General features: G+C 36.2%; 1 protein-coding gene across 1 annotated transcript; it reads left to right on the forward strand.

The window, feature by feature from the left end:
• The first annotated feature begins 5,504 nt into the window (after positions 1 to 5,504).
• On the forward strand, positions 5,505 to 10,181 carry LOC107435858 (receptor-like protein 38). The gene is made up of 4 exons (XM_060819785.1): positions 5,505 to 5,699; positions 8,327 to 8,522; positions 8,601 to 8,872; positions 9,465 to 10,181. The coding sequence occupies exons 1-4, from the start codon at positions 5,505 to 5,507 to the stop codon at positions 10,179 to 10,181; spliced, it is 1,380 nt and encodes a 459-aa protein (XP_060675768.1).
• The last annotated feature ends 4,857 nt before the right edge of the window (positions 10,182 to 15,038 follow it).

A 15,038-nucleotide genomic window follows, 5' to 3' on the forward strand; every position in this document is an offset into this window, starting at 1 on the left:
TTCTTATTTATTTATTTATTTATCTATCTTACTTTCCTTATTTCTTTTCTTTTCTTCTTCTTCTTCTGATAGAACACTTATTTTATAAACTATCCAAATCATTTGTCTTTGTGACTCGAATCTATGAGTTTGTGGGCATAAATATGCATAGATATGAGTGTTCAACTACTAGAGGTACCCATTTCATTTTTTCTTTTATTATTATATTTTTGGGATGTTGAGATTATTATTTGTGTTGTAGCATACTAATAATTCTTTTTTTTTTTTGTTTTGCTTTTTTTGACTACATTTAAAAAGAAAACTTTTTGGTTTATTTTTTTTTCTTGATGACATTTTAAAAAAAAAATTAAAAATTAAAAACTGAAACTAAAGTACATGCACTGGCAAATAGTGTAACGTGATTGATATAGAAAAACCAAGATCTTGAAAGAAAATTCATAAAAATTTGTTAGAATTTCAAAATACAAGCATAAATTATCACACCTAATTCTCTCAAGCAACATAAATGGACACAAATTAACAAAAAGAAACATGATATATATTTTTTTTTAAAAAAAGAAGATTTTGTTTTTTAAAACTTGTAAAATTTAGTCATACATATTATCTAATTTATTATTATGGACAGTCCCCCTTTCCACATTTTTTTTCCTTAAAAGAATTCCAAATAAACTTTTTTATCTTCAAAACAACAAAAAAAATGAAAAATGAAAAATAACTACTTTTTTTTTTTTTTTTGAGTGGAAAAATAACTGCTCATTAAAATGCAAAAAGTGATTTATGCTTTAAGTCTCCACTCCTTCTTTTTTTTTTTTTTTTGGTTGGCTTGAGCACCTATCCCCACGGTAATTCTGTTACTGTTTACTTAGTAGAGTCCTTCATCCTTAGCTTGTTAGCTACGTCAAAATCTTTTACTGGGCAAAGAAAATAAGCAAATCAAATCTTTAGGATCTCCCCAGTCACATACAGGTGGACTCCACATGGTGGGTCCCACAAATGTATGGGAGTGGAGCGTCCTATATTGTATAGAGGACCAACCCATGGAAGTGTTTTTTCAAGTCTTGGCATGAAATTAAAAAGAAAATTCAAAACTAAACAGTGTAGGAAGAAACCTTTAAGCAAACACCGCTAATCTTTTTCCTTTTGTTTATATTAGTTGGCTAATTCAAGAGAATTTGAACGTGCATATAATAAATTGAAACAATAGTAAAGAATATAATCTATCCCTTGACAATATATAATAATAAATTAACTTATAATGGAAAAAACTACTAATAGATTAAATTTAAATATAGCATCTAATTCAACGATGATGAGACGATCGAGAAAAGAAACAATGGTCTTCGTAGTCCTTTCAGTATTCGTTTAGTTGACTTGGTAAAGTGTTTTTGATGCAAATGTAGCTGATAAGCAGTAAACAGAACTATATACAGGCGAAACCCTCCCAATTTCTTATTTTCCCATTTCTATATTCAAAAAAGAGTGGATATTTATATTAGTAGGCTATATAAGTGGGCTGGTTGTTGGAGTGGCTATTGCTGACATTGTGATGACGAGGACACTTGGATGGTTGGTGGAGATGCTATCTGTCTATCTGTTTTACTATGACCTTGTCCATTTTATTTGTATTTTTTTTTCTCAATCACTATGTGGTTTAATCCTAATTATTCTGTATTTTGTTCTTCTTTCTGTCATATCACTGGTGTGAATTTGTATGTTATAATGAGGTATTGAGTTGGAAATTTAAAAAAATAAAATAAAATTCAAGCTAAGTGGTGATTGTGTTAGTTTGAACTTTGAGCTTCTCTTTGCATATACTACACTAAATAAGTAAATATGGTAGAACTCAACCTTTCAATAAATATGGTTTGTTTCGATACAATATCTAACAAACTACTAGTCTCCAATTCATGCATAGTGTGTGAGAAATAAAGCACACCCTCACAAATGCATTCATTATCTCAAACAGGTAATGTGTGCAAACAACAACCCAAATAGACCACCATTACGAATATATACTCTGTCTCATCCCTTTCCTCTTAGCTGGGAAAATAGTAGTGCTGGAAGAAATTAAATCCAACATATCCCTATCAGAAACAGCACAACCTTGCACGAAAGGTACGTAGCTTAAATCAATTGGTGGGTCAGGTTAAGCCTTTCTTTAGGTTCTGATCATAAATCATGCTTGCCTTGGAGGTGAAGTAACTTGGTGAGATCACAATACCACTACCTGCAACCATCTGTCACCATTCAACATTTGGAGTAAAAACACAACACTAGCTTAATTCAGATACTGACCTCAGAGTGTAGGGTAAGAATTAAATAGAAAGTTTCATACTTATTTTTCTATAGTGGGGTGTGAAATTATGGAAACATTTGCACCATTATTCTTCAACATTTTCAATCTATAGGTGTAGATTGATGTTTGAGTCTTTCGCTAACTCCCTCATGAACTATATATATATATATATATATATTTACTCGGTCCTATGTTGTAAACTGCCTCCAAAACTATGAGATTAATATCGTTACCCCTGAATTTTTCTTAACACTACTCCATGAGATCAATATTGTTTGACTGTTTCTGCTTCGAACGGTTTAAATATCATGAAAATCCACACGTGGGATGATAGAGATTATTTTCATTTCTTCCAACTGTATAATTGGAAAAAAAATATTTTCTTTTTTTTTTAAAAAAAAAAAGAAACTATATAATGATGTGTTAATATCAAAATATTTTCCAAATAATAACGTTATAGGCTTCAAAATATTTACCAATTTTCAATATCTTTTGAATTTGATACCTATAGAATGTCAAAAATCTATATAAAGGTACTTAGTTAAACTGTCAATTTACATTTCAAAATTTTACCATTGTATATGTATAAATAATAATAAAAAAGAGTCGATATTTCGACAAAAATGAAATGCGAATGGACATTTTTATAATTTACAAAAATAAAATGGTATTTATGCAAAACAGGTAATACAGAGGGTGTAATACAGAGGGTGTGAATGTAGTTTCTCCACAACTAATTAATATTCAATTATATTCAGCTCAATCATGCAATTGAGCATCATAAAAATGAATGAATACATACATAAACTCATTTAACAGTTAGCCAAATCCTCATTTTGTAAAGTAAATCCACGTAAAGGAAGCTTCATTAGAAATTGTAACTTTACACCTCATGTAGGCAAAAGTTGCTCCACTTTGCATGAACTTTAAAAGTTGTGGCTTCACAGTAACTCATCTGGGCATCCACAAGGAAAACAACTTCAAGCTCATGAATCACTACTCAACTATGCCATCTCATCATGTTGGCAAAATCACCTTTTTTGTTTCTCTTTTTCTTTTTCCTTTTAGTGGTAAAGAAGCACCAAATCTTAGTCTACGTGCATACTGTACCTAAAGTTATGCAGAGTATGAACATGTTTACATGTGGTAAAGCAATTTCTAATCTCTTTAATCAGTGGACTATCCTAATGGTAAAAGCAAAATGATCTGTGTTACAACTCATAAAGTTTTTGCAAATGACACAGCACGGTAACTGCAGCATATGTAATTCTGTGCATACTATGTGCAATTTTTTTTTTTTCCCAATGATAATCAAGAAGGCTGCCAAATCTCAATTTCTGAATTCTATTTTTCTTTCAAGGTTCCATATAGAACCGGTGCAAAAACACTTCAGATCCTGTGAAAGTTAATGAGAATTCCATATCCAAGATGTGCTTTAACATAAATTTGGGTTGAAGCGACAGACTTTATTGCTAATTAGAGACAAAAGTTTGTCCAAATCTTCTCCAACTCAATAGTTTACAAAGAAAACAAAATCTTGAGTGGATTAAAATTATCTCATTTGAGACAATTAAAATATCTTCCGGAGTAAGTAACTAGTGTCTCAATTTCATTATCACATGAGGTTTGTGTGGATTAACATTATTAAGAAGCTGCACAAGAAACTAAAATTTCCCCCTGCAAAAATGTGTGTCGCTTGCATATGAATATTCTGAATATGGCCATTAATTATTCTACTGTATGTCACCATTGGACATGTTAGCAGTAGCTATATGCACCATCTTTACAAAGGTAACCTGCATAGATGACAGCCAAAGTGTGTGTCAAAGGTTGGGAGATATTTATTTCTCTAATAAAGAAACATAACACGGTCCATAGAAAGTTTAGCACAAACTGGGAAAAACAGAATGTCTGAAATTGGTCGTTAGGTAGCAGAATAATAAACTAATGTTAGAATAGTTAAACCTTCACAATGTTAAATCAAAGTTTATCACTAAAGCTATAGCTACAATCTAACAGACATAAAAATTCAAGGGCCTATGACATGCCAAACAACCCAAACAACAATCGAATAAGTTACAAGCTACAACTTGACAAGTTATATGCTGACTGTTTCGGTTACAAACATGAAAGTAAAAGGCATGCAAAATATTCATTTCAACCTAGCAAGATGGAAATTTAAGGTTAATAATATGAATCTTACCACAAACATACCACAGTACCACACTTTCAAAGTAGAAGAAATTTTTTTCCAGCAAATCCTTAAATAGAATCCACATCTGATTCTATTTCTTTTCCTTAAGCACAAAAAATTTATGAAAAATAAAAAGAAAAACAGTAATAAAAATTATGATGACAAACAAGACATTGAAGAGGGTTAAAAAAAAAAAATCATTAAAATTTAAGTATGATCTATTTTTTAATAAATTTTAAATCATTCTCAAAGTATGTAAAAAAGGAGCAATATTTTTAAAAATAGAATAGTTTCCAAAATATCAAAACAAAGCTTCCCAAATATTTTACCCCGTAGTTTGAGCTATTCCAGGTTGGTAAAACAGAACAAAACAGAGCATAGTGTCACGTCCCGTGCAAAAGGAGTAAAACCCTTGAGGTTTAACCGGAAGACTCTACACTCTCCATGAAGATACAAGAGAAACCCGGAATATTCTAGAAGATTCAAGAGAAACCTAGACTAATGTAGAATGGAATCTCTCTAGAATACTCCATGTAAATATCTTGTACATAACCCTAGAATAATCTAGAACCCTAACTAGATAGGTGATATGTGTACATATCTAGAACCTTCATACATGCCAAGCCCTCTATATAAAGGTTTGGACACTCATTTGTAACATATCCAAGAATCCAAGAATTCTAGCAATACAAGTATTCTCCACATTCTCTCAAACTCTCCTACTTCCTACTCTCTTACTCTTAGCTTCCGCATTTTGATAGCTTGTGAGCAAGGCTTACTTAGCAAGAGATGTGTAAGTGCCGCACGGGAGTGTTGGAAAAGTTAGGCCCGTGACAGTTGGTATCAGAGCCAATTGCTGCTCAAGCATATCGTTGGTGTAACGTGGAAGTAGGCAAGATGGCTAGCTCGGAGGTTACCATCAATGTGGAGGGAGCTACCGATGTGGGAGGTCGTGAAGAGCAACGCAACCCCAATGCGGGGAAGCAGAGGCATAAGTCCAAGTCCAAGGATGTGATGACTGGCGTAGAGTTACGCTTGGAGGAACATGCTGCTCGAGTACAGGAACGGTTTGAGGCGCTGGAGGGTCGCCTAGATGGGCTAGAGTCGGAGGACATTGCCATCAACCAAGCCGTGAGAGGGTTACTCAATGGGCTGGACGATGTCTTAAGGAGGGAGCTCCGCGCAACACGCGACCAATGCATGGGGGAGGTAGCAGACCTTCGTGCCATGTTGGAGAGAGAATTGGATGCTATCCGCACCCAAATGGAGGATATGCGGGGTGATTGGGCTCTTTGCAAGAGGGCGGTGGCGTCAGGGACAACCACCATCCGCGAGGGGCCACGAATCGATGTGCCAAAGCCCAAGTCCTACTCCGGGACAAGGAATGCGAGGGAGCTCAAGAATTTCCTTTGGGGCTTGGAGCAATACTTTGAAGCAATGGGCATTGTGGACGATGCTTCAAAGATTAGGACCACCACTCTCTACCTTAGCGACACGGAAATGTTATGGTGGAGGAGGAGGCATAGCGACATTGAGCGAGGTACGTGCACTTTCCATACTTTTGATGACTTTAAAAAGGATCTCAAAAGGCAATTCTATCCGGAGAATGCCGAGGATGAGGCAAGGAGTCACCTTCGACGACTAAAGCAAGTAGGCCATATCCGGGAATACATCAAGGAGTTCACCAACTTGGTATTGGAGATCCCGGACCTATCAGATAAAGACTCCCTTTTCTACTTCATGGATGGTCTACAACCTTGGGCCAAGACGGAGTTGAAGAGGCGTGGAGTACAAGATTTGGATAGTGCCATTGCATATGCCGAAGGCTTCATCGACTACTCCAACCAAAGAGACTCTCAAAAGCCAAAGGAATGGAAAGACAACCATGGAAAAGGTGGGGGAGAACCTAGTAGGTCCAAAGAGGACGAAAGGGAGGAAAGTGCACATAAGTCAAAAAGCTTAAAATGGAAGCCGCCTAGGGAAGGTAAGGATGCTTCCAAACCTAAAAACTTTTGTTTCATATGTGATGGACCGCATTGGGTTAGGGATTGTCTGAAGAGGAAGGCTTTGAATGCCATGACTACCCAATACGAGGAGAAGCAAGAGGAAGGAGCTCGTATAGGTTCCTTACAATTGTTGAATGCTATCAAGGCTGCTCCTAAGGAGACAAAGAAGAGTGGCCTAATGTTCGTGGAGGCAAAACTCAATGGGGTGCCCACCAAGGCGTAGGTGGACACGGGTGCCTCACACAATTTCTTATCGGTGGAGGAGGCACAAAGGCTTGGGATCGAGGTAACCAAAGAAAGGGGCTCCGTAAAGGCGGTGAATTCGGACGCAAAGCCGCTCCAAGGAGTTGCTAGAGGCATGAAAACCACCATCGGAGACTGGGATGGCCAATTGAACCTAACAGTTGTGTCCATGGATGACTACAAGGTTGTCCTTGGCATGGAGTTCTTCAACCAAGTAAAGGCTTTCCCACTCCCATTTGCTAACAAGTTATGCATCGTGGATGGGGGAACGACATGCATGGTGCTTACGGAACAAGCTAGCAAGCGGGAGACCAAGGTTTTGTCGGCACTGCAAGTTGAGATGGAGGAGAAAATCAACTTAGTTGCCGCCTGAGAGCCTAGCAAGGATGCCCCACGCCATGCCAAGACATCTCCTAAGGCACAAGATGTGCCAAAGGAGTTGGACCAAGGGAGCTTGTGTGCATTGGGCTCAAATTGTGGAGACAACAAGAGAGAGCATGTGGAGGCTAAGGAAGGGAACCTAGTCAAGCCACTACCTCAACCACACAAGGTGCATGACGGGAAGGCACAACACTATGAAGAGTCACTTCCCATTGTAAGGAAAGGGGGCACGGAGGCCCTAGTGAAAGGTAAGTCAAAAGGGGCACCCTCGACGATAGTGACTTCACCCGGCAAGAGTGTTGAAGCCACACCTACGGATCGAGTCGTTCAACATAGAGGTGTGCCTAACTATACCAAATACTTGGTGAAGGGGAAGAACCTGCTGGATAGTGACGTAAGTGGTGAGCACGAAGATCACATTCGGCGAGCAAGGAAGATGGCGCGACGAGGGCGTCGCGAGTTTAGGTGGGGGAGAGTGTCACGTCCCGTGCAAAAGGAGTAAAACCCTTGAGGTTTAACCGGAAGACTCTACACTCTCCATGAAGATACAAGAGAAACCCGAAATATTCTAGAAGATTCAAGAGAAACCTAGACTAATGTAGAATGGAATCTCTCTAGAATACTCCATGTAAATATCTTGTACATAACCCTAGAATAATCTAGAACCCTAACTAGATAGGTGACATGTGTACATATCTAGAACCTTCATACATGCCAAGCCCTCTATATAAAGGGTTGGACACTCATTTGTAACATATCCAAGAATCCAAGAATTCTAGCAATACAAGTATTCTCCACATTCTCTCAAACTCTCCTACTTCCTACTCTCTTATTCTTAGCTTCCGCATTTTGATAGCTTGTGAGCAAGGCTTACTTAGCAAGGGAGGTGCTAAGTGCCGCACGGGAGTGTTGGAAAAGTTAGGCCCATGACAATAGGCATACTTACCTTAACTTGAACCAAACAGAACAAATATATACATGGGACACCATGAACTTGTCAATCCTAATCACAATAAGGCAAAACGAAGGCTCTATGCTTATAAATATATTTCCAGGATTGTGTAACTAGCACAAACCAATTTCTTTTCTCTTCTTAAACAAAGGAAAAAATATATATAATTAAAGATAAAAAATTGAAGCACAATGGGTTTATCATTGTTTCGGTTTAATATTGTTGTTGCTAACATGTCTTTTGCTTCTGTGCAGCAGCAGCCAACTTGCCGTGATAAAGAAAGGTCAGCACTGTTGCAGTTCAAGGAAAGCTTTGTCATTACAAAATATGCTTATTCTTTTGCAGGTGCTTATCCAAAAGTTTTACAATGGAAATCTAGTAATAGCTGCTTATGGGGCGGCATCGATTGCGATGCAGAGACTGGTCATGTGATTGCTCTTGACCTCAGCAGTAGTTGTCTCTTTGGCTCTATTTAATCAAATAACACCCTCTTCAGCCTTGTTCATCTTCAAGTGCTGGACCTTTCAGACAACCATTTCAATTTCTCTCAAATTCCTGCTTCTATTGGCCAACTTTCTCATCTAACTTATCTCAACCTCTCTGGTTCTGCTTTTTATGGCCAAGTCCCATTTGAAATTTCTGACTTGACCAACTTGTCCTCCCTTGACATGACTTACAATTATGATCCAGTTACTGAAGAAAAGTTTTTGCAGCTTAAAGATCCCAACTTCAAAACACTAGTTCGGAATCTGACCAAGTTAGAAATAATTATCCTTAGCTTTGTAGACATGTCATCTGAGGTACCTGATTCACTCGCAAATTTCATTTCTTTCACGAAATTGAATCTTGAGGATTGTGAACTGTACGGTGATTTTCCTGAAAAAAAATTTCAGCTGCCAAGCCTACAAATTTTGAGTTTGCGGTACAATGAGAATCTGACCGGTCGTTTGCCTGAATTCCAACAAAGAAGCTCTCTTACAAGATTGAGACTAAGGGGTACCAACTTTTTTGGAGGCCTACCCTCTTCAATTGAAAAACGTGACTCGTTACATATGTTAGACGTTAAAAATTGCAATTTTTCAGGGCCTATTCCATTTTCCCTATGTAAACTTACCCTACTTGCATATCTAAACCTGGGGAACAATAATTTCAATGGTGGCATTCCGTTCTCTCTTCGAAACCTTGCCCACCTCACATTATTTTCAGTTGGGAAAAATCAACTAACTGGTCCAATTCGACCATGGCTGGGGAACCTTACCAAACTAACCAATCTAGATCTTAAGGGATATCTATTGCATGGTCCAGTTCCACAATTATTATCTATACTCTTTATATAAATAATAACAATTTGGGTGGCAATTTGAAATTTGACATGTTTTTTAACACGAAAAGTCTCATTTATCTCCAACATGGCGACAACAATTTGTCGTTGATCTTTGGAGAAGCAAGAAGAAATGCAACGGCTTCAAAATTCAAGCTTCTACATCTGGGTTCCTTAACCTGAGAAACTTCCCACATTTTCTCAAGCATCAAAATGAATTGGATTGTTTGGTTCTTGATGGAAACAATATAGATGGCCAAATACCAAATTGGATGTTGAACATAGGCATAAACACTTTGACCACGTTGAATATTGCCTCCAACCTCCCAACAGGCTTTGAGCAACTTCCTGTAGTTCTTCCTTGGGTTAATTTAGGCGTATTTGATATTTCCTCTAATATGTTGCAAGGACCATTACCAATTCCTCCACCATCCATTGCTCGATATGATGTCTCAAACAACATGCTGACTGGAGAAATTTCACCTTTATTTTGCAACATGAGTTCACTTTACATCCTTGATTTGTCTAATAACAACTTGTGTGGCATAATTCCACCATGTTTGAGAAACTCAGGTAGTTCTCAAATAATGTTAAGCTTGAGAAACAATTCTTTGCATGGCATCACTCTTGAAATATGCAGCAATAATGGGAGTAACTTGAAAATGAGTGATGTTAGTCATAATCTATTGCAAGGGAAGCTACCAAGATCGTTGTCCAACTGTTTGATGCTTGAAGCTATCGTGGTTGTAAACAATCAATTGCATGATTCTTTTCCATCTTGTTTATGATCCTTTCCGTTCTTGAAACTTCTCATCCGCGCAATAATGGGTTCTATGGTGTAATCGGGATAGTCGAAAAGGATTTAGACTTCTCCAATTTGCGAGTGCTTGATCTGTCTTCTAATAGTTTTACTGGTGAATTACCGTCTCAATACATCTTTAATTGGAACGCCATGAAGTCTATCAAACCCAGTGGTTTGGGACATATGAGAGCCAACTGGAGCAGTACTTTTTTAAATTATTATCACTGCTGTAATGGTCTGCGTTATAGGATCACAATAATGTATAAATGGGTACCTACGTACTACGAAGCCATCCAAGATGTCTTTGCTTTCATTGATTTATCAGATAATAGATTTGAAGGAGAGATTTCTGGCTTGTTTGGGAGCCTAAAGGCACTTCACTCGTTGAACTTTTCCAACAACGTGCTCACTAGTTGCATCCCACCATTGTTGGGGTATTTAATAGAACTTGAGTCATTGGACCTGTCCCGAAACAACCTCTCCTGTGATTTCCCTCAACAACTGAAGCAACTTGGATTCCTCTCAAGCTTTAACGTCTCCTACAATAATCTCACAGGGCCTGTACCTCAAGGGAACCAGTTTAATGTGTTTCATATCAGTTCCTTTGATGGGAACCTTGAATTGTGTGGTGATCCATTGCCAAAATAGTGTGGAAATACACAGTCCTCCCCATCACCTTTTGAAGAAGATCATGAGCATTCAAACTCTACACTAAAAAAAGATTGGATGTTTATATTAGCAGGTTATATAAGTGGGCTGGTTGTTGGAGTGGTTCTTGCTGACATTGCAATGAAGAGGACCCCTGAATAGTTGGTTGAGATGCTATCGAAAAGAAGAAAGGCAAGGAGGGGACAGAGAACTTGAGTAGTCCTACCAAGCCTTATATGTTTCTACCTTTGCTTTGATCTTGTCCATTTTAATATTAATGACTCTGTATTTTCATTCTGCTTTACTACCATGTCACGTCATTAGTGTGGATTTGTACGTTATAATGAGGTGTTGAATTTGGGGAAAAAAAAAAAAAAAAAAAAAAAAAAAACTATATATGGTGGTTTGTATTAGTTTGATCACTGTGCTTCTTTTTGCACATACTACGCTATATAAGCAAATAGGGTAGACATCAAGCATTCGGCATACGCGGTTTGTTCAGTGTGATATTAAAAGATGGATCATATAAATTAAGCACCAAAATAACATATACATATAAGGCGTATCTCTCTGTTTGTATATAAGCAGTAAAGTAGAATAGCAGTCTTCTAGCTACCTTAATTTTCTGTGCAACCATATATATATTTCATATATCGAACAAAAAGCAGTAACTCTTTAAAAACATATTCGACATGTAGAAAAATTGTGCCTATTATTAAGAAGCAGCAGAATGCACATATGGAAGACATCCTAACAAATGCAATTATCTAAGACATAAAATGTGGGCAAAGTAGGTAGTGGTGGTAGAAATTCAAACCACACTCCACAAGGTACTTAAAATCAAATATTGGTGGGTCAAGAAGACCTCGTTTTAGGTGCTGCCCATAAAACATGCTTTGTCATGGAGGACAACTACGCAAGATCACATTCACGTGCAACAGAACTATCAACAGCCATCTGCTCCTTCACTAAAAATCTTATGGTTTTGATTTTTGGTAAATAATAAATGCAATGGCAACAGTTTGATGTAATTGATATAGAAAAGTCAAGATCTTAAAAGAAAATTGCTGAAATTTTTTAGAACATTCAAATATGAACATTAATTATTATACGCCTAATATTTGCATATAACATATATTGGAACATATTGTCAAACAAAAAGAAAAAGAATACCTTTTAACAAGAGTTTTTTGTTATTTTCAAAATTTTTGAAAATTAATCATAAACTATGTATTTATTATTATTGTTATTATTGTTATTATTATTATTATTCACTAGGAACACAAGGTTTGAAATTCAGAAGCAAACTGCATGAAAAAAACGGTGAGTTTGCCACTCTAAATGTCTCAAAAGTCTTTCGAGTCTTTTACTATTGGTGCTTAGCTACGTCAGTCATCCAAATCATCTTCCCAAATAGAACTCTTCAAAAAGAAGTTCCATTAGAGATGATTGCCTACCAAGTGCGCATGAATACAGGATTGTTTTACCAATGAGCTCGTGCTAACTTGAAAAAAACTATCCCTGTTCCGAACCTAAGGAATTTCCCAAGCCAAAAGTCAAATAAATAAATAAAGTTAGCTGACAAAAGACCACAGTTCTCTGATTGCGTTACTCTATTTTCTGCATCACTCTGTTTTTTGCTCTGTTTTTAATATCTCTTGGAGAATGGAGATACCCTGAGAGTTCTGATTCCTGCGGCACATCGACCATTTTTCTTCATATTTCTGTGTACCACTGCAACAATTCTTCTTTCGCATTACTGACCTGCATGCTCAATGGTTGAAACTAGAAACCCACTGAACATGAAAGGGGAGAGAGAGAGAGAGAGAGGTTATCGAGATCATCATGGTCAGCCTGACCCATTTTCCCCGTGAAATCCATGAACCAATTAGTTGTGAGATTGTTGAGAAGAAGAGTACTGGAGATGTAACATGCATGGTGGAATCAAGGTTGGAGACATGCACGAGACGAGCAGTGCCGTGGAGACATCCGTCGGTGAGTTCCTCAAGGGAGATGGGGAAAAGCCAACTTCTTCACTGGTTGATAATCCACACTCCTAGTGATGGAAATTAGAACGATTATTAGAAGAAAAGGTTGGTTTTTTTTTTTTTTTTTGGGGTATAATTTTATTTTATTTTTTATAAATACTACTGATTACAATTTATATGGAATAATAATAATATATATTTTTTGTTTTTAAAGAAAATCAGTTTATTTTTATATTGTTCTAATTTATTTGGGACAACAAGTCTTGTAATGTGACCATTTTATACACTGTCCTACTGGTTTTAATAAAAAAATAAAAAAATTATAATGTCCTTTTAAAAAGTGATACTTTATTTTTACTGAACAACAAAAAAAAAAAAAAAAAAGGTCTATTATTATGAGACTATCCTGCTAAAATCAGCCATATTAAAAAGTGACAATTTATAATAGTCCCTTAATTATCAAAACTTTGTTTTGTTTTGCACACGATTAGAAATTGTTAGGTTTAACTTTTTTTTGAATTTGGTTTTTACATGGTGCTATCATTATTAAAACTATAGATATGAATGATTATACTTTTATTTTATTTTTCAGTTGCTCTTTTGTTTAATCTTAATTAATTACTTTGTATTTTGTCCTTTACTATTATGCCATTTCAATTGTGTGGATGATCTATGTTATTGTGAGGTATTGAATAACTCTGTATTTTTATTTTTATTTTGGCATAACTTAATTACTCTGTATATTGATCTTCTTTATTACGTACCATGTCATTTCACTGGTTTGGATTTTTATGTTATACTGTGGTATTTGTATTTTGTTATGATTGACCTTTGGGAGATACAGGTGGAGAGTAAAATGTAAAATTCAATTTGTTCACAGAGCGAGTACTGTAGGGAGGAATGCATATACTTAAAGCAATGCGGACAATGCTGAGTGCTTTAGGTTTTCTATTATCATTAGGTTAACAATGAAAACAGGTATTACAACCATAAAATTTATTTCGATTCAATGTACAAAATATTTTTTAGCCAAAAAAAAGAGATGTACAAAATCATAAATATAAAATAGGTGGATAAATTATATATAATATGTCTGACCACATCATATTGTAAATTGATTTTGTTTACTATCTACTTTTATTTTATGTTCCTTGCAATCTTTAACATCTCCCACAATAACCTCATAGGGCCTATACCTCAAGGGAAGCGGTATAATGCATTTGATAGCAGTTCATTTGATGGGAATCCAAAATTATTTGGTGAGCCATTGTTAAAAAAATGTGAAAATTCTCAGTCCTCCCCATCACCTTCTGAAGAAGATGATAAGGATTCAAAGTCCACATTCAAAACGGAGTGGATATTTATATTGGCAGGTTACATAAGTTGGCTGGTTGTGAGAGTGGTTCTTGCTGACATTGTCATGAAGAGGACGCTTGGATGGTTGGTTGAGAAGCTATCCAAAAGGAGAAAGAGGAGGGGACAGAGAGGTTGAGTAGTACTGTCAAACTATGTATCTTTCTTACTATGCTATATTGTTTGACCTTAATTACTCTGAATTTTGTTCTGCTTTACTACTGTATCATTTCACCGGTGTGGATTTGCATGTTATAAGTTTATAACTTATAATGAGGTATTGAATTGAAAATAAATAAATAAATTCTACATGGTGATTGTATTAGTTTGAACTTTTAGCTTCTCTTGGCATATGCTATACATATTGATATAATGCATATCTGTTTCTGTGTGTATATATAAGCAGTAAAACAAAATAGCAGTCTTTAACTACCTTAATTGTTGTGCATAACTATGAAATTCATATGTAACAAACAATAGTCTTTAAAACAAAAAAATGGAATAAGAGCTTTGACATACTGAGGGGAATCTTCAAACTTGGTAATGTACCATCTCCTAGTTGAATAACTCCTTCCCATCAAGTAGAAATTGTGCCTACTATGAAGCAGAATGCATGGAGTGTTTGAGAAAATATGGGACAGCCCAACAAATGCAATTATCTCAAACAGGTAGCATGGTCAAATAACAAAGCCCAAATAAACCAACTTTGGGAATCTTATACACTTTCGCAACCTTTCCTTACTTGAGAAAGAAGGTAACAGTGGTTGAAATTCCCACATATACCTATTAGAAACAACAAAACCCCAATGTACTTCAAATAAATTGGTGGGTAAGATAGCCAAAGCCCTTGCGTT

Source organism: Ziziphus jujuba, chromosome 8 (genome assembly GCF_031755915.1).
Source record: "Ziziphus jujuba cultivar Dongzao chromosome 8, ASM3175591v1".
NCBI classification, from domain to species: Eukaryota; Viridiplantae; Streptophyta; class Magnoliopsida; order Rosales; family Rhamnaceae; genus Ziziphus; species Ziziphus jujuba.